The sequence below is a fragment of the Xyrauchen texanus genome, chromosome 48, assembly GCF_025860055.1.
Source record: "Xyrauchen texanus isolate HMW12.3.18 chromosome 48, RBS_HiC_50CHRs, whole genome shotgun sequence".
NCBI lineage: Eukaryota > Metazoa > Chordata > Actinopteri > Cypriniformes > Catostomidae > Xyrauchen > Xyrauchen texanus.
In genome coordinates this window covers 12964609-12985475 of record NC_068323.1, presented here as the reverse complement: position 1 = coordinate 12985475, position 20867 = coordinate 12964609, and the positions used below count along the sequence as shown (strand labels likewise).

The 20867-nt window shown below is 40.0% G+C and overlaps 1 protein-coding gene across 1 annotated transcript in view; it reads left to right on the top strand.

The window, feature by feature from the left end:
• The first annotated feature begins 6774 nt into the window (after positions 1-6774).
• The window catches only part of LOC127639423 (tight junction protein ZO-3-like), a 38679-nt gene continuing 24586 nt past the window's right edge, over positions 6775-20867 (top strand). Inside the window, 1 exon segment of the mRNA XM_052121432.1 lies at positions 6775-7014. Within this exon segment, the coding sequence (XP_051977392.1) occupies positions 6991-7014 (24 nt within the window). The 5' untranslated portion in view covers positions 6775-6990.

The window sequence follows — 20867 nt, the reverse complement described above, 5'->3', positions numbered from 1 at the left end:
TAGCTTATGTCATGAATATGGCTCTTCTCCACTAGAGGCGCTATAGCTTCAGAGAACATTTGCATAAATTTACATTTATATTTTGAGCTGAAATTTTACACTCATGTCAGCAATTTTAAGACACAATTACAAAAGAAAGATTCCACACACATTTTTTTTTTGGAAAAGATGTTTATGAACTAAGAACAAATTATGCCTCAAAAGCATGGCCGTAGCTAGTGGGGTGAAAAGTGTGAATTATTATAGGGGCCCACAGGTCCAGGGGGGCCCCACAACACATTTTAAACAGTATTTTTTAGTAGGAAATGGGCCCAGAGCAACATAGAGTCAGGGGGCCCAGAATACCCTGCTACAGCCCTGCTCAAAAGATCTCTTTTTGCTTACTCGTTTACAAAAACACTGGTGATTTTAAAAAGTATTTAATTTTAACACCAATAGTAAGCATCCTACAACCAGTTGGTCATATAATTAGATCGATGTTATTAATACAACATAGTGAGGTATAGATACGGGCTCTGTGGCGAAACTGCCCAAAACACCTGTATTAAACTCCTCCTCCAGGGCCCAAAGGTACATGATAAGGTGTGAAATGTTGCGAAACGTTATTAGAAAACTACAGCAAATGACCTGTAAGGTCTTTAATACGGAATTAACTGTATAAATATTTGGTTTTAAAGGGGAGTCTGAATGAGGTGAGTCAAAGGCTTTCCTGCTTTACTTCGTAGGTTTTATCGATTGTTTGTGGTTCTTAGTCATGTTTCAAATTTTGGTGTATAATCTGTTTGAGCAACATATTGTAAACACAACGTGATTCGTAAATTTGTGATGTTTGACTCTGAATTAGCCTACATAATTCGTATTTTGAACAATTGTAGCAATTGAATATGTGTGTGCTATAGAGAAACTGTTCTATTTTAAATCCGGCTGTTTTCCCTCCTATTTCCATGTTGTACTTTAGGCTAGTGAAATACATCAGTTTGAACACTTGCTGCTTTTTTTATTTATTTATTTTTTTATGAGTCCGGTAAAGTTGGAAATATCTAAACGACACCTCTTTCCAAACGTAGTAATGCAGACAACGAGCTACAATCTAATTTTCATCAAAACGAGCCTTAATCCGCGCTGGACGAATTACATTATTCTCTACGCGCAGCGGTTGAGATGCAAGTCCGCAGGGACCGTTTGCAAAGAGCAAAACCGTTCAATAACTTCACTGTTACACGTTGTAGTGTCACCAAAATTCAGTCCACACATCAATGGACTCCTGCTGGTAATACTACAATACCTAGATTGGAAAATGTGCTTTTGTTATTCATGTGTTGAGCACTTCTTACAAATTTAGCAGTAATATACTTGTTTTTTTTATTGTTGTTTTTTTTTTTTCAGTTTCAAATATTTACTTCTGTTCCTTGTGTGGAAAGGAGAACCTGCCCAAAAACTGAATATTTTTGTAGTATCGCTTTTCGGTTTTGCTCTTTGCAGACGGTCCCTGCGGACTTGCATCTCAACCGCTGCGCGTAGAGAATAATTTAATTTGTCCAGCTCGGATTAAGGCTCGTTTTGATGAAAATGAGATTGTAGTTCGTTGTCTGCATTACTACGGTTGGAAAGAGGTGTCGTTTGTATTTTAACAACGTTTCTGTAATTAGTTATTGATCCGGGAATTTCGAATCTGTGAAGATATTTCCAAATTTACCGGACTTTTGTTATGGCTTTAGACGTGTTTGCATGTCTCCTTACACTTAACAATTTCCTTTATAAACACCGTGACATTTAAAATATATTGCTTTTAGGAAAGGAAGTCCAAAACTGTTGACTGGTAAATTTGAAAACTTGGGTATTTTAATTTACTTAATTCCTATAATTGGGATTGATACATTTTAAGGGGCCGTTCACACCGAATGCGTTTTGCATCGCGTCCGCGATGATAACCTTTATTTTTACCCAAATGTGACGGACGTCTTTTGTCTTGCTATTTTTGTTTTAAACGTCTTGCGTAGGAGAGCCGCGTTTTTTAATCGCCATGCCATGATAACAAATTAATAACAAAAAATGTTCAACCTAGTTGACGTTACCTCAAGTCTGGGCAGTTGTCATAACACATGTGATCATTGAAAGGGTGCTCCAGCGAACCCTGTCGCTCATCTTCATCTGGCCCTACTAGTTCTGCCACCCTCTCGAGTCAATACGTGCTTTATTGTTTCACTGTGGTTTCGAGAATCAGTATTCCCATATATCCACATTTCTCTTAAGTGATGTTAATCTCAAGTCTCTGATTCAATGTAAAAAGCCTGCACTGCAACTTTCTCACATTGTTATTGCTAGATCAGTGTATTTTGTGTGCAATCTGAATGAGTTTTTGGGACTAGACCATGATATAGTCTAAGGTTTGGGCTAACCATAAATACATCTTGTCTGATATCCCTGATGTACACGTACATTATTAGACATCTAGCTTTTTGGTGTGTGTTTTCAATTATAGCTCATCTGCAATATGTTTATAAGACGTTTCCACTTGGATGTCAAAAAGACATTCTGCAGATGTATTTGAGGCATTTATGATTTGTATATCTGTCCTTTTAAAGATGTTTAGCAGACGTTAATTAGATTGTAATGCTTTCCACATGGAGCGCTCTTAAACTGAGATCTTGGAAATGTACGTGTGCTATCTTGGATTCTCGTTCTACATTGTTGCCAGTAAAAATAGTGAACCCCTAACAAAGAAATGGGATTCCAATGGCTTTTTGGACATGAAACCATGGTCATGCTGTACTATGGTTGTACCACATGTACTGCACCATGCTACCCAGATAGCACACGTACAACTCTGAGATGTCTATTTAATAGAGTTTAATCTCGAAAGCATCACATTCTAATTGACATCTGCTAAACCTCTTAAAAAGATTGTCATAAATCATAAACGTCCCAAAGGCATCTGCTAAATGTTTTCTTGACATCAGAGAGGAAACGAATTATAGACGTATTGCAGATGTCCAGGCAACCTAAAAATGACATGTTCCAGATGTAAACAAATGCATTAAATAGACATCTGGGTCTCTATGTTTTTAAAATGTTAATAATCACAAATGACCAATTAAATTAATTGTACTAAAGATGTGGAAACCATGTTTATAATGAGAAAGATCAAATATAGTTTCCTTCACCCACTATTGGTTTAGTCAAAATGACTCAAAATGAAGAAGGAAGAAAGTAAACCGTTCTGGAGAAGTGGGCTGAGTGTACCCCCGGAGGCCTGTGGTCTTCTGTTGTGAAATTGTTTACACATACTGTTTGAGGGGGCACACCTCAACACAAGCGTGTTCTTAAGTTTATGACATTTGTGTGTCCCTCCCACATTTTCTGTCAAGTGTGTTGGCCTTAGGGCCTGAAATTATTCCAGTAATCTGACCACACGTAATGAAGGTTCTGGAAAAAGGGACAAAGAGCTCTTGGATTTTGAAACGTCCTAATTTTATTTTGGTGTGACCATATAGAAAAAGCCTACCTCGTTTATTTGGGATGAGTATTGTAAAAGTAGTATTTTGTTTAGAAACATTTCGTTTTTTGAGTGGTGCTTCTCTGTGCAAAAATTGCCACCTCAATGCAGAGTGTTGTGGGTGGTTGTCAGGGCATTGCTATGCTGTTGCTAGGGTGCTTCCTTGGAAGTTGCTTAGTGGCCCAAGTGAATTTATAAGTTGTTGGGATTTGTTTTGCCCATTTTATTGTCCACCCAAGCCACCACAATGCTAGGGTGTTGTGAGTGGTTACCAGAGTGTTGCCATGTGGTTCCTTGGGTGTTCTGGATGGTTGCTAACTTGCTAACCAACCCCGAAGTGTCTGTGATATTTGGGTTCCTAGATATAGCTTGAGTTATCTCTTCAGAATAATTCTGAGATGTTTTTTGCCATCTTATCATCCACCAAGTGAAAACGTCCGACCAGAATCATACTTTACGCAAATACGTGAATATAGATATGAGCACTTGACCAACACATTGCTAGCATGTGGTCTCTGTTGAACATTATTTTCGAGCGATCTTAAGTAAACCTTGAGTAAAAAAAAACGTAGTTCTCAAGGGGGCGATAGAGTTGTCTTCATAAGTTTGTGCCATATAACCGGAAGTGTAATTATTAGAGTAAGTTGCTATAAATATATTGACTTGAACTTGCTCTTCTGTTGCCCCATTACTAGGGGTGTAACAATTCACTCATCTCACGACTCGGTAAGGTTCACAATACTAAATGTGCGGTTCGGTTTATGATTCTTTAAGCATGAATAAAATAAAGCTTCAATAAAATGTAAGATTTATTTGTGTTTTTACTTTAAAGGGTAACTAAACACCTGCTCAGAGTCTGACTCCAGTGACGGATTAATTGACAGCTGCTGTCAGACTCTGTTATTATTATTCCTCACACGGTCGCAAGACGACATGTACATGAATCTGGCGTGGTGAGCTGGAACCTGCTTACGTCAGCTGTCACCGCTTACGTCACGAAGTACCGCAACAGCCAATAGGACAATTCAACTGCAGTAGCCACCGTTCAACCTGAAGAGGGCAGCACTCATTTTTACACCATATATTGTAGAATTAAAACACTTTATACACAAATGTCAAAAAAATTACTTGAATCAATGACCAGTACTAATAAAGCCCCATTCTTACAGATCATTAACTAAAAAAAGTTGGTTTAGGGTTTAGTTACCCTTTAAAGACATATGCAAAACATTTCCTTTCCTTTAAAATGTTGTGTAAAGGAGTCAATGGAAAGGAGGAGGCGAGAACCGGCTTTACAATATAAATAATATTTTAATGAATAACTTAAAGACAAACACACACATGCCGGACATGTCCGTAAACTATCTCTCTCTCATCGCACCACCGTCTGCCATGGCCTTTATCCCCCTCGGAGGCTTAATTAACCTGATGAGGGACCGGGTGTGTATAATAACGACCCGGCCCCGCCCTCTGCCCTGCCACATGTTGCTAAATGTTGCTAAATGTTCTGTTCTTAAAAGTGCTAATTGATCAATCAGAGATGAACTGGGACTAAAAATTAGCCCAGAACATTGCAATGGTGACACCAAATGGAAAACATAATAATTCTGCATGCTGAAAATATGGAATTATATTAGATACAAATGTTGCTTACACACTGTCACTGATTTAGATATTTTAAATTAAAAAAAGATATAATAATTTTCTGATGAAATCGAATCAGACATGATATTTGACATTAGGATTTTAGTACTCATTATTAATAGTACTCAATATTATTATTCATAGTATTCAGCATTATGTATAGTAAATAATAATTATTATTATTATTATTATGCCACTGTCAATAAACCTCTGTAAACTTTCACTCTCGGGCTTCAAACAATCCTTAGAACTTAGACTTAAAACTTTGTGCATATTGGATAGAACAGATGCTAAAATAATAAAAAATCCCCCATGTCGATGTGTGGTCGATGTGTGGCATTGTGGTCAAATTTTTTAACCGCAATGTATCGCGCCACGATAAACCGTTCAACCCCTAGTCATTACGGTAGTTAACTTGAAATGGAAAACTCACTGTTGAAGCAGACAGTTCACACACATTTTTCCGCTATAGCGCCCCTTTTGGCAACACTGAGAATGCACCTTGTACTGACACATCGAAACGCAAAGATTCATAAAGTTGAGCTTGTGTATCTTGTCACGTTCTTGTGTAGAGTATCTATCAGACTTAAGTCTATCACTTATAAAAGTAATTCCCTCCCCAATTACTATCCACCTGATTTGAGTTCATGTCTTTAGCACAAACAATGTGTGACAAGTTACACACCAAAGTAACACTTAGGTTAAGGCTAGGGTGTACTTAGTTTTTCTGCACGCTGTTTCGTCTTGTGCTTGGCCAAGCGCTCGTTCTTTTAAAGTATACTTATTTGGTGCATGCACGCACTCGGATCCATGTGCACTACGCCTGCCTTGTGATACTCTTTAGTCTAGTCACGGGCAGGTGCATGTGCCGACAATGTGCAAAGACTCAGACTTCAAGTATCTACAAAAACATGCATAGTGTACTGATGAAAAAAATGTGTGTCATGCGCAGAAACGAATTATACTTTGGCCTTTAGGGTTGGGGGGTTTTAATAATACCTGATATGCCACATGTGCAATAGTCTTAGCGTGCACTGCTAACAATAAACAAGAGTTGCAACTGAACTGGCACTAACGTGCACTGCTGCGATGGCGTGTATTGCATTTTTAATGTAACACTTAGGTTCATTGTACCTGAACATTGCATTATATCAGAGGCCAGTGGATCTGTTTCCAGATCAGACCATAATAATTTACTTCCTCACCCCAAGATATGTAGAAACCTTTATTGGGCCAGGGACTACAAAACTGTGTGAGCATATTAAACATTAACAGACTGGGGTAATGATTGTCAGCGTAACCTAAGTGCTCTGCATTCCTCATCTGTTCCATTTTACAGCTTGCATTGAAAAGCTGTTTGGCTTTTGTGATGGAATTATCAAAGAAAGAGTTACTGTGTATACTGTTCTGTCTCAATGTCAGCAATTAACCCACTTTTAAGGCAATTTTGGGTAAAAGACTTTGATGTCTTTGAGATAACATGAGGGCAAGTGATAGAATTTCATTTTTGGGTGAACTGTCTAAATTCTCCTCAGCGAATGGAGACTCTCTCAGTAAGTGATCCCAGTTAAATTCCTTCTTATCAGACAGTACCAAAGGATTTGTATAACTACTGGGTGGAGTTTTCTAATGGCTCAGGTGTGGGTTTGTACATGGATTGTTTTTCCCTCGTTAACAGTCTGTGTGTTGCCATATTTACTGTGCGCTATAGGAACTGTTGTCGTGTATGGCATTGATAAGGTTTTAGGAAGAATGCAGATATTATGTTGAAGCAAATACTTTCGATTTCCTGCTTTATGCTTTAATGTTAATGAGGTAGCTGGACTTCCTGTCTTTAGTTCTGTCTGAAAATGGAAGTGAGATTTAAAGGGGCGGTAAGTACATGAATATGTATTATTATCAAGGAAATGTCTAGTTGTTGAATGTTCCTAACATGACCTGAATTTACTAAATAGTGTTATGTGTCATTTGAGCCGTGTACTGACAGCTTTACACATGTCACTGTAAATATGACTTGCATTTGGGTGTGATGCTTCTAGGGATGCACCGATACCACTTTTTTGGAAAACGAGTACGAGTACTTGCATTTCAGTACTCGCCGATACCGATACCGAGTACTTAATAAAAAAAACATGATTTAAATTTACAGGTAACAGCTTTAGTCATATAATTTAACAAAAAAACAAGGGACTAGTTTGGAATTAAGAACATTTATTTAAAATGAAAAGCATGTTGTATGCAACATATTACAGAATAAATAATTATTAAAAAAATTTTATACAGTGACAGTGCAACTCAAGAATTTTTTTCAGTTTGTTGTAAACTCTGCCGCTTTGGACAACACCGTGGTATCGGTCCCCGGTATCAGGGGACTTTTAACGAGTACGAGTACTTTAGAAAATGTGGTATCAAGGCCGATACCTGTATCGGTGCATCCCTAGATGCTTCTTTGTAACTTTAAAGAGATAAAATGTCTTTAAATCGGATTCATATTACATCCTTTTGTTTAGTTAGAAAATAGCGGATGCATTTTTGGTACACTAATTGTAGGAGGCACCAAGTGTTTTGCTTTAGGGCACTATGTTGATAGGGCAAGGTTGTGATTTTAATCATTTTCCAGGTCCTGGGTTAGCATTAGCAGCCATGACCCTTAACTGTTGAGCGATTCCCATGATTAAACTGTCTGGCAACCTTTTTTAAATTCAAATTTGAACTTAAAAAAACACAAATTCATTTTTTTAAATGTTTGTTTATTCTCTTTACTTTGAAACAATTTGTGATCTGTTGACCTAGAAACACATTTAGCGTTTTATGCAGTAATCTAAAATAAAAAGGAAAGTGTCAGCCAAATGTCAAAGTTTTTTTCTCCCCTTTTCTCCCCAATTTGGAATGCCCAATTCCCAAAGCGCTCTAAGTCCTCATGGTGGCTTAGTGACTCACCTCAATCCGGGTGGCAGAGAACAAATCTTAGTTGCCTCCGCGTCTGAGATAGTCAATCCACACATCTTATCACATGGCTTGTTGAGCGCGTTACAGTGGAGACGTAGCGCACGTGGAGACTTCACGCTATTCTCCACGGCATCCACGCACAACTCACCACACACCCCACAGAGAGAAAGAACCACATTATAGCGACCATGTCTGCCCTGCCTAGCATCTGGGCCAATTTGGTTGCTTAGGAAACCTGGAGTCACTCAGCATGCCCTGGATTCAAACTCGTGACTCCAAGGGTGATAGTCAGCATCAATACTCGCTGAGCTACCCAGACCCCTTGTCAGCCAACATTTAAATGATTAGTATATCTCGAGAAGCAAAATAATAATCAGAAAGCAGAGATTTCCATTTTACTTCAGCACACAAAAGGCAAAATTTGTTTGTGGGTCAGTGTGACAAAGTAATGGCGTAAATCACATTTCTCTGCATCTTTTTGAGCTTTTTTTAGATAAATCTATGAGCAGACTTTGAGAGTTTCTTTTTAGATTGTCTTATTTAATTGCAAATTAAATGGTTTAGTTGCACTGTCCATGTTTAAAGCTCTGGAGATGGAATGTGGTAATGTATTTCATATAATCAATCTAGTGTAGTCAGTGTATGCATTAAGTGTGTGGGAATATTTAAGAACTGGACTATTAGTGTCTGACACGTTCCATGAAAGGGATTCCTTAGAATTGGCTGTTTGTTGATATTTGCATTCTTGGTTAGTTCAATGTGGGCTACTTCCTTTGTGACGTTCAGTGTTTTTTATCAGCTTTTTTATAGTGTGATTCATATTAGATATCCAAGCAGTTTTTGAAAGGATAAGTTGTAGTTTTGTTATACAACATATTTATTTGTGGGAATTTCAAAGGCAGATTGTGGTGCTTGCCTGTGCAAAACTTGCTGCCACAATGTTAAGATGTTGTTAAGATGGTAGGAGTGTTTTTTTAGCATGTTTCTATATGGTTGCTTTTGGTTACTACCTAGTAGAGGTCGACCAATATTGGATATTGGTGATATCGATAACTAAGGCAGCAAAACAGGCCAATAATCAGCCAATAGTTTTTATAATCAATAATATGAATGAAAACATTCCACTCAATGGAAATAGTGCTTAACTTTATTACAAAATTAACAATAATGACTTAAACGTGAAAATATTTTGTATAAAATAAGATTTGAAATAAAGTGATGCATCCAAACTGAAATGTAAGACATACAGCCGTGGCCAAAAGTATTGTCAATGTCATACATTTTGTGTTTTGCAAAGTTTTCTTCTTCAGTTGTTGTGGTGTTGATTCATGTTGTTTTATTGTACAGAGTGATCAGATGCTTTTTAAATAATTGGCCAAAAAAATGAACTTAATCACAAAAACCCAAATTTCACAGTTTTTTGGCCCTGGCACAAAATTACCAGCTAATATCATTTCACGAATCATGTCAGCAGCACCTGGGAAAGTGTGAACGAGTACTAGTCATATGAAGTCACTCTATCATTCTGATTGGATTATAAGAGCCGACTTTATTTGTGAAATTATAATATTCAAAATAGTAAATTAAGACAAATGGTAAGCAGTTTCCTACTTTGTAACATTGTCCTAACCATTCAAAATGTTAGCATCCTCTCCACCTTGTTGGCAAACGTGCAGTTCTCCAATGCAGAAATTAGTTAAACTAATTATCAAACCACTGAATATTACATTTTGGTTGTCTTAAAATATTGATTTATTGTATCGTGAGTCACTATGGGCCCTATTTTATGATCATTAGCGCAAAGCGTTAGTACTAAGTGCAGCGCTACACTGTAATTCATAAATGCAAAGTCAATGGACATGGCAATGAAGGGGTTTTTTTTGTGCAAGCATGCGTCTAACTCAAGGCTTAAGTGGGTTTGGTGAAATAAACCAAAAATATTTTTAAATTAAAATTGCACTTGCACTAAATTAAAATAGAATCAAATTAACAAAGTGGTCAAAAAACATACCAAATTCAAACATTTTACTCTCTTCAGATTCTTCCACCTGCCCATTTTGCAGTGACTTAAAAATCACTCTATGACAACAGGTGGAAAAATATTAAATTGTAAATATAAACAATAATAATAATTAAAGCTGCGAGCAGCGATGACGGGCCCAAGCCGGTGGCACCGCCACCCCCGTGCCTTTAGGGTTGCTGTGCACGATGGGCAGTAACATAACCTCGCTTTGACTGTCGAGAAGAAGATGTGTGCTGTAGAGCTCCAACGAACATTACAGCGACAGCTCTCGACCTAGTTAGAAGCATTTCTTGTTTGCATGACATGTGGACTTAATAAATCCTTATCTTGAGCCAAATAAACAAGCTGACATTCAGTACAACCTGTGTCTTTTGTTTAGAACACATACAAATGTTATTTATGTACCGTTTTTGTACGGTACATAAATAAATAAAGCACCGTTTTTGAAGACTGCGCATGTCGCGAGCGTGCTCTACTATGTAAGAACGAGCCGATTATTGAATCTGGAAATGGGTGGGGCCTGTAACACCTTTAGGAACCAAGCGTGCAACACTCATAAATACCGGTTGTAAATCACATTCCCTCACTCGTCTTTGAGATGGCTTCACGTGTTTGGATCGTCGGCAGTTCCATCATCCGCACACTGCATACTCGCTTCTGTGAGCAGCGCCTGGGCGGAAACCTCGGTCTTCAGTGTGAGATCACCTGGGGCGGCAGAGGAGGCAGACTCTGGGAGCAGCTGTTTCCAGCTCTGCGCTCTCTCAGGGCCAAAGCTACAGCTCCAGATATTCTCATTATTCACCTGGGAGGGAACAGTTTGTGTCGGGTGGGCGCAACCGCCTCGATTTTCTTCGGGAAATAAAGAGTGACCTGACCGAAGTCTTACAAATGTTTCCCAGAACCAGGCTGGTGTTTTCTGGCATTTTACCCCGTCTAAATTGGAGAGGACAGACTGGCAGGACTGGCTATGGCATTGAACGAAGCCGGCGGTGGATCAACGGCGCCATGTCTGGCTTCTTGGCAGAGAGGCAGATGCGCTGCATTCACCACAGAAACATCGGCTTGTTCCATCTGTGCAGAGACAGAGTCCACCTGAGACCAGAGGAAACCAGCTTCTGCCGAGCAACCTCCGAGAAGCTCTGCAGGTGGAACTCAGAAGATGAAGCAACAAATGTCCTTTTAAGGGCAGCAACAATGGCTCTTTTAAGAGCCACATTCACTCATTCAAATAAAAGCATTTTCCAAGTGTGTGAAATTCGTTGTTCCTCACCTTACTTGATGTCAGGTTTCAGATGACTTGTTTTTAAATAAAAATGTCGATTCCTCTTATCCATTCCTTTGTAAGCATTTCAATATAACTTTCAAACCATTTAAGAATCGATACGCTGTTTTCTGTGCTGACCACAATCCAAAACATGCCATAAAGCAGCGGTGCTCAAACTTTTTGTTTTGGTTTATTTATATAAAGACACAGAGAATATTACTTGCCTTACCTGATTAGAATTATAAAAAAATAACTAGGGAATCACTAAAACGAGAGAATTATTCTTATTTGATGATACTCTCAAAACATTCCACAACAAATCCTTGAAATTGAATGATATTCAGAACAGAACACGAATAAAAAAACGCTCTCTTTACAATCAAAATGTTTTTACATTTGCGATGTATTTGGATGCTAAACTATTCTTTATTATAGGCTTTGTACTTTACTCACGCTCCAATACCGACGTAGAAAATCATCCGCTTTACATGCTAAAAATATGCTTGGAAACATCACAGTGGAGCGGTGCTTACTGTGAATGATACTGAATTGTACTACTGACTATTTAAACTAGGGCTGGGCGATATGGCAAAATATATTATCACGATATTTTTTTCCATATTGATCGATATCGATATTTGTTACGATATATAATTTAATAATGCTGCCCGTTTGAAAAGTATACTGATAATGATGCCTGAAGAAACCAGAAGGTTCAATAGTTGAACTATATAGTTTATTAACATAAATAAATAACAATGCAAACATTTAACTGTGCAAACATGGATTGGTTGAGAATATATTTTGTTATAAAGAATATTGATACATTTTAAATCTAAATGTTAACATTTTACTTTTAGCAAACATGCTTTATCTGCCTTGACAAAACAATGCAAGTTAGCTTGCCTTGTAACTGATTATAAAATATCAAACTAAAAGCTGTGACTACAGTACTATCACATCAAATTTCTTTGGCAGGGCAGCAAACATTTCAAAATGTTTGCAGAGGTACAACCAAGACAACAAATGTAAACTAGATAGGTACATTTCCTGAAGAAAATGTGAGTGGTGCTTGCCGTGGCAAAACTCGATCAAACAGCATGTTGTAACTGGAAAAGAACAAAAATTATGGTCATAAATAAATCAACCCAGAAGTCTGTACGATTTTCTGGTGCAGAAATATGTGATTTGTTACTCGGTTGCTAGGGTAAGCCCGTGTGGTTGCTATGCAGTTACCAAGGTAATACAATACATGGCTCCTTTCCATCCTGAGTGAAATAAGTCAACCCGGAAGTCTGTAGTGTGTTCTGGTGCAGAGATATGTGATATGTTGCTCGGTTGCTAGGGTAACTCCATCTGGTTGCTAGGCAGTTACCATAGTGATACTAATCAAGTCTCCTGGCCATCCTGATTAAAATAAATCAACCCGGAAGTCTCTATGTTTTTGTGATGCAGAGATATGTGATTTTTTACTCGGTTGCTAGGGTAACCCCATCTGGTTGCTAGGCAGATACCATAGTGATACTAATCAAGTGTCCTTGCCATCCTTATTGAAATAAGTCAACCCGGAAGTCTCTACGTTTTTCTGATGCAGAGATATGTGATTTGTTACTCGGTTGCTAGGGTAAGCCCATCTGGTTGCTAGGCAGTTACCATAGTGATACTAATGAAGTCTCCTTGCCATCCTGATTGAAATAAGTCAACCCGGAAGTCTCTATGTTTTTGTGATGCAGAGATATGTGATTTTTTACTCGGTTGCTAGGGTAACCCCATCTGGTTGCTAGGCAGATACCATAGTGATACTAATCAAGTGTCCTTGCCATCCTTATTGAAATAAGTCAACCCGGAAGTCTCTACGTTTTCTGATGCAGAGATATGTGATTTGTTACTCGGTTGCTAGGGTAAGCCCATCTGGTTGCTAGGCAGTTACCATAGTGATACTAATGAAGTCTCCTTGCCATCCTGATTGAAGTAAGTCAACCCGGAAGTCTCTATGTTTTTGTGATGCAGAGATATGTGATTTGTTACTCGGTTGCTAGGGTAAGCCCATCTGGTTGCTAGGCAGTTACCATAGTGATACTAATGAAGTGTCCTTGCCATCCTGATTGAAATAAGTCAACCCGGAAGTCTCTACGTTTTTCTGATGCAGAGATATGTGATTTGTTACTCGGTTGCTAGGGTAACCCCATCTGGTTGCTAGGCAGTTAACATAGTGATACTTATCAAGTCTCCTTGCCATCCTGATTGAAATAAATCAACCCAGAAGTCTCTCTGATTTTCTGGTGCAGAGATATAGTTACTGCTAAGCGGTTGCTAGGGTACTCTGTGTAGTTGCTAGGGAGTGGCTTGGCAGCTGCCAATCATGAATCTCCAAAGGCTGCTTGTCAGTATGAATGATATAAACCAACTCCCATGCCTCTGTGACATTCAGAATGGAAGATATCCCTCTATGGATTTTGGTTGTTAAGGTGCTCGACAATGGTTGCTAGGGAGGGGCTAGGAAGTGTTGAAGTGATGCATGATTGGCTGTTTGCTGTCCGAGTCAAGCAGAGACCACCCTTGTGTTTCTATGACACTTCTATCCGGAGATATCCCTTTGATCTTTTTCAATAGAAGTCTATGGGACTTGTTGCTAAGGTGCTCTTAATGGTTGCTAGGGCGTGGCTTGATAGCTTCACAATGATCCAGAGAGACTGATTGGTTGTCTGAGTAAAATGAGCCCACCCCCTCGTCTCTATGACACTGTGATCCAGAGCTATGTTCAATACAAATCCCTATGCCTTTTCATTTCATGGGCCGTCCTACACCATTATAAGTCAATTGGGGCATTTTTGGGCAGCTCCTGCCCCCAGGGGTGCAACTTTTACCCCATATTGAGGTATGCTCTTACAGAGCCTGCCAGCCTCTTCAAATGTGGCAAATCACTGCGTTTCTACTGAAATCCTAGCTTGGAGCTGTGGCGCGTCAAAGTTTGTCTCAATGTTAAGTCTATGGGATTTTTCGGCGCTTTTTTGCCCCTGGGGCAAATACCGTACCCGATAAACTTATAAAAGTCATAGCACACGTGTCCTCAATAGGCCGTTCGATTTGATACCTCATTAGTGGGTCTACGCCAAGCGGTCTTGGGACGAGTTAGGTGCCGAAGTTTTGTTAAGAGATATAATAAAAATAAAATAACTAGATGGGTACATTTCCTGAAGAAAATGTGAGTGGTGCTTGCCGTGGCAAAACTAGATCAAACAGCATGTTGTAACTTGAAAATAACAAAAATTATGGTCATAAATAAACCAACCCAGAAATGTGTACGATGTTCTGGTGCAGAAATATGTGATTTGTTACTCGGTTGCTAGGGTAAGCCCGTGTGGTTGCTATGCAGTTACCAAGGTAATACAATACATGGCTCCTTTCCATCCTGAGTGAAATAAGTCAACCCGGAAGTCTGTAGTGTGTTCTGGTGCAGAGATATGTGATATGTTGCTCGGGTTGCTAGGGTAACTCCATCTGGTTGCTAGGCAGTTACCATAGTGATACTAATCAAGTCTCCTGGCCATCCTGATTAAAATAAATCAACCCGGAAGTCTCTATGTTTTTGTGATGCAGAGATATGTGATTTGTTACTCGGTTGCTAGGGTAAGCCCATCTGGTTGCTAGGCAGTTACCATAGTGATACTAATGAAGTCTCCTTGCCATCCTGATTGAAATAAGTCAACCCGGAAGTCTCTATGTTTTTGTGATGCAGAGATATGTGATTTGTTACTCGGTTGCTAGGGTAAGCCCATCTGGTTGCTAGGCAGTTACCATAGTGATACTAATGAAGTGTCCTTGCCATCCTGATTGAAATAAGTCAACCCGGAAGTCTCTACGTTTTTCTGATGCAGAGATATGTGATTTGTTACTCGGTTGCTAGGGTAAGCTCATCTGGTTGCTAGGCAGTTACCATAGTGATACTAATGAAGTGTCCTTGCCATCCTGATTGAAATAAGTCAACCCGGAAGTCTCTATGTTTTTGTGATGCAGAGATATGTGATTTGTTACTCGGTTGCTAGGGTAAGCCCATCTGGTTGCTAGGCAGTTACCATAGTGATACTAATGAAGTGTCCTTGCCATCCTGATTGAAATAAGTCAACCCGGAAGTCTCTACGTTTTCTGATGCAGAGATATGTGATTTGTTACTTGGTTGCTAGGGTAACCCCATCTGGTTGCTAGGCAGTTACCATAGTGATACTAATCAAGTCTCCTTGCCATCCTGATTGAAATAAATCAACCCAGAAGTCTCTCTGATTTTCTGGTGCAGAGATATAGTTACTGCTAAGCGGTTGCTAGGGTACTCTGTTTAGTTGCTAGGGAGTGGCTTGGCAGCTGCCAATCATGAATCTCCAAAGGCTGCTTGTCAGTATGAATGATATAAACCAACTCCCATGCCTCTGTGACATTCAGAATGGAAGATATCCCTCTATGGATTTTGGTTGTTAAGGTGCTTCGACAATGGTTGCTAGGGAGGGGCTAGGAAGTGTTGATTTGATGCATGATTGGCTGTTTGCTGTCCCGAGTCAAGCGAGACCACCCTTGTGTTTCTATGACACTTCTATCCGGAGATATCCCTTTGATCTGTTTCAATAGAAGTCTATGGGACTTGTTGCTAAGGTGCTCTTAATGGTTGCTAGGGCGTGGCTTGATAGCTTCACAATGATCCTGAGAGACTGATTGGTCGTCTGAGTAAAATGAGCCCACCCCTGGTCTCTATGACACTGTGATCCAGAGCTATGTTCAATACAAATCCCTATGCCTTTTCATTTCATGGGCCGTCCTACACCATTATAAGTCAATTGGGGCATTTTTGGGCAGCTCCTGCCCCCAGGGGTGCAACTTTTACCCCATATTGAGGTATGCTCTTACAGAGCCTGCCAGCCTCTTCAAATGTGGCAAATCACACGTTTCTGTGAAATCCTAAGCTTGGAGCTGTGGCGCTCAAAGTTTGTCTCAATGTTAAGTCTATGGGATTTTTAGGCGCTTTTTTGCCCCTGGGGCAAATACCGTACCCGATAAACTATAAAAGTCATAGCACACGTGTCCTCAATAGGCCGTTCGATTTGACACCTCATTATGTGGGTCTACGTAAGCGGTGCGGGACGAGTTAGGTGCGAGTTTTGTACGGAGATAGAATAATAATAAAAAGAAAATAAAAATAAAAATAAGTATGTGAGATTACAATAGTGATGCTTTGCAAGCACCACTAACTAGATAGGTACATTTCCTGAAGAAAATGTGAGTGGTGCTTGCCGTGGCAAAACTACGTCAAATAGCCTGCTTGAAAAGAACAGAAATTGTGGTCATAAATAAATCAACCCAGAAGTCTGTATAATTTTCTGGTGCAGAAATATGTGATTTGTTACTAGGTTGCTAGGGTAAGCCCATGTGGTTGCTATGCAGTTAGCAAGGTAATACAATACATGGCTCCTTTCCATCCTGAGTGAAATAATTCAACCCAAAAATCTGTACTGTTTTCTGGTGCAGAGATATGTGATTTGTTACTCGGTTGCTAGGGTAACCCCATCTGGTTGCTAGGCAGTTACCATAGTGATACTAATCAAGTCTCCTTGCCATCCTGATTGAAATAAGTCAACCCGGAAGTCTCTACGTTTTCTGATGCAGAGATATGTGATTTGTTACTCGGTTGCTAGGGTAACCCCATCTGGTTGCTAGGCAGTTACCATAGTGATACTAATCAAGTCTCCTTGCCATCCTGATTGAAATAAGTCAACCCGGAAGTCTCTACGTTTTTCTGATGCAGAGATATGTGATTTGTTACTTCGGTTGCTAGGGTAACCCCATCTGGTTGCTAGGCAGTTACCATAGTGATACTAATCAAGTCTCCTTGCCATCCTGATTGAAATAAATCAACCCGGAAGTCTGTACTCTTTTCTGGTGCCGAGATATGTGATTTGTTTCTCGGTTGCTAGGGTAACCCCATCTGGTTGCTAGGCAGTTACCATAGTGATAGTAATCAAGTGTCCTTGCCATCCTGATTGAAATAAATCAACCCGGAAGTCTGTACTCTTTTCTGGTGCCGAGATATGTGATTTGTTTCTCGGTTGCTAGGGTAACCCCATCTGGTTGCTAGGCAGTTAACATAGTGATACTTATCAAGTGTCCTTGCCATCCTGATTGAAATAAGTCAACCCGGAAGTCTCTATGTTTTTGTGATGCAGAGATATGTGATTTGTTACTTTCGGTTGCTAGGGTAAGCCCATCTGGTTGCTAGGCAGATACCATAGTGATACTAATCAAGTGTCCTTGCCATCCTGATTGAAATAAGTCAACCCGGAAGTCTCTACGTGTTTCTGATGCAGAGATATGTGATTTGTTACTCGGTTGCTAGGGTAAGCTCATCTGGTTGCTAGGCAGTTACCATAGTGATACTAATGAAGTGTCCTTGCCATCCTGATTGAAATAAGTCAACCCGGAAGTCTCTATGTTTTTGTGATGCAGAGATATGTGATTTGTTACTCGGTTGCTAGGGTAAGCCCATCTGGTTGCTAGGCAGTTACCATAGTGATACTAATGAAGTGTCCTTTCCATCCTGATTGAAATAAGTCAACCCGGAAGTCTCTACGTTTTTCTGATGCAGAGATATGTGATTTGTTACTCGGTTGCTAGGGTAACCCCATGTGGTTGCTAGGCAGTTACCATAGTGATACTAATCAAGTCTCCTTGCCATCCTGATTGAAATAAATCAACCCAGAAGTCTCTCTGATTTTGTGGTGCAGAGATATAGTTACTGCTAAGCGGTTGCTAGGGTACTCTGTTTAGTTGCTAGGGAGTGGCTTGGCAGCTGCCAATCATGAATCTCCAAAGGCTGCTTGTCAGTATGAATGATATAAACCAACTCCCATGCCTCTGTGACATTCAGAATGGAAGATATCCCTCTATGGATTTTGGTTGTTAAGGTGCTCGACAATGGTTGCTAGGGAGGGGCTAGGAAGTGTTGATTTGATGCATGATTGGCTGTTTGCTGTCCCGAGTCAAGCGAGACCACCCTTGTGTTTCTATGACACTTCTATCCGGAGATATCCCTTTGATCTGTTTCAATAGAAGTCTATGGGACTTGTTGCTAAGGTGCTCTTAATGGTTGCTAGGGCGTGGCTTGATAGCTTCACAATGATCCTGAGAGACTGATTGGTCGTCTGAGTAAAATGAGCCCACCCCTCGTCTCTATGACACTGTGATCCAGAGCTATGTTCAATACAAATCCCTATGCCTTTTCATTTCATGGGCCGTCCTACACCATTATAAGTCAATTGGGGCATTTTTGGGCAGCTCCTGCCCCCAGGGTGCAACTTTTACCCCATATTGAGGTATGCTCTTACAGAGCCTGCCAGCCTCTTCAAATGTGGCAAATCACTGCGTTTCTGTGAAATCCTAGCTCGGAGCTGTGGCGCTCAAAGTTTGTCACAATGTTAAGTCTATGGGATTTTTCGGCCGCTTTTTTGCCCCTGGGGCAAATACCGTACCCGATAAACTTATAAAAGTCATAGCACACGTGTCCTCAATAGGCCGTTCGATTTGACACCTCATTTGTGGGTCTACGCCAAGCGGTGCTTGGGACGAGTTAGGTGCCGAAGTTTTGTACGGAGATAGAATAATAATAAAAAGAAGAAAAATAAAAATAAGTATGTGAGATTACAATAGTGATGCTTTGCAAGCACCACTAACTAGATAGGTACATTTCCTGAAGAAAATGTGAGTGGTGCTTGCCGTGGCAAAACTAGATCAAATAGCATGCTTGAAAAGAACAAAAATTATGGTCATAAATAAATCAACCCAGAAGTCTCTACGTTTTTCTGATGCAGAGATATGTGATTTGTTACTCGGTTGCTAGGGTAAACCCATCTGGTTGCTAGGCAGTTACCATAGTGATAGTAATGAAGTCTCCTTGCCATCCTTATTGAAATAAGTCAACCCGGAAGTCTCTACTATTTTCTGGTGCAGAGATATGTGATTTGTTACTTTCGGTTGCTAGGGTAACCCCATCTGGTTGCTAGGCAGTTTCCATAGTGATAGTAATCAAGTTTCCTTGCCATCCTGAGTGAAATAAATCAACCCAGAAGTCTGTACTATTTTCTGGTGTAGAGATATGTGATTTGTTACTCGGTTGCTAGGGTACTATGTGTAGTTGCTAGGGAGTGGCTTGGCAGCTGCCAATCATGAAATTCCAAAGGCTGCTTGTCAGTATGAATGACATAAATCAACTCCCATGCCTCTGTGACATTCAGAATGGAAGATATCCCTCTATGGATTTTGGTTGCTAAGGTGCTTTCGACAATAGTTGCTAGGGAGGGGCTAGGAAGTGTTGAGGTGATTCATGATTGGCTGTTTGCTGCCCGAGTCAAGCGAGACCACCCTTGTGTTGGTATGACACTTCTAGCGGAGATATCCCTTTGATCTCTTTCATTAGAAGTATATGGGACTTGTTGCTAAGGTCCTCTAAATGGTTGCTAGGGCGTGGCTTGATAGCTTTGCAATGATCCTGAGAGACTGATTGGTCGTCTTAGTAAAATGAGGCAGGCCCCTTGTCTCTATGACACTGTGATCCAGAGCTATGTTTAATAAAAATCCCTATTTCATGGGCCGTCCTACACCATTGTAAGTCAATGGGGGCAACTTTGGGCAGCTCCTGCCCCCCAGGGGTGCAACTTTTACCCCATATTGAGGTATGCTCTTACAGAGCCTGCCAGCCTCTTCAAATGTGGCAAATCACTGCGTTTCTGCGAAATCCTCGCTCGGAGCTGTGACGCGTCAAAGTTTGTCTCAATGTTAAGTCAATGGGATTTTTAGGCGCTTTTTTGCCCCTGGGGCAAATACCGTACCCCGATAAACTATAAAAGTCATAGCACACGTGTCCTCAATAGGCCGTTCGATTTGACACCTCATTAGGTGGGTCTCATGCCAAGCGGTCTTGGGACGAGTTAGGTGCCGAAGTTTTGTTAAGAGATATAAAAATAAAAATAAAAATAAAATAAAAGTATAATAATAAGTATGTGAGATTACAATAGTGATGCTTTGCAAGCACCACTAACTAGATAGGTACATTTCCTGAAGAAAATGTGAGTGGTGCTTGCCGTGGCAAAACTAGATCAAATAGCATGCTTGAAAAGAACAAAAATTATGGTCATAAATAAATCAACCCAGAAGTCTCTACGTTTTCTGATGCAGAGATATGTGATTTGTTACTTTCGGTTGCTAGGGTAAACCCATCTGGTTGCTAGGCAGTTACCATAGTGATAGTAATGAAGTCTCCTTGCCATCCTTATTGAAATAAGTCAACCGGAAGTCTCTACTATTTTCTGGTGCAGAGATATGTGATTTGTTACTCGGTTGCTAGGGTAACCCCATCTGGTTGCTAGGCAGTTTCCATAGTGATAGTAATCAAGTTTCCTTGCCATCCTGAGTGAAATAAATCAACCCAGAAGTCTGTACTATTTTCTGGTGTA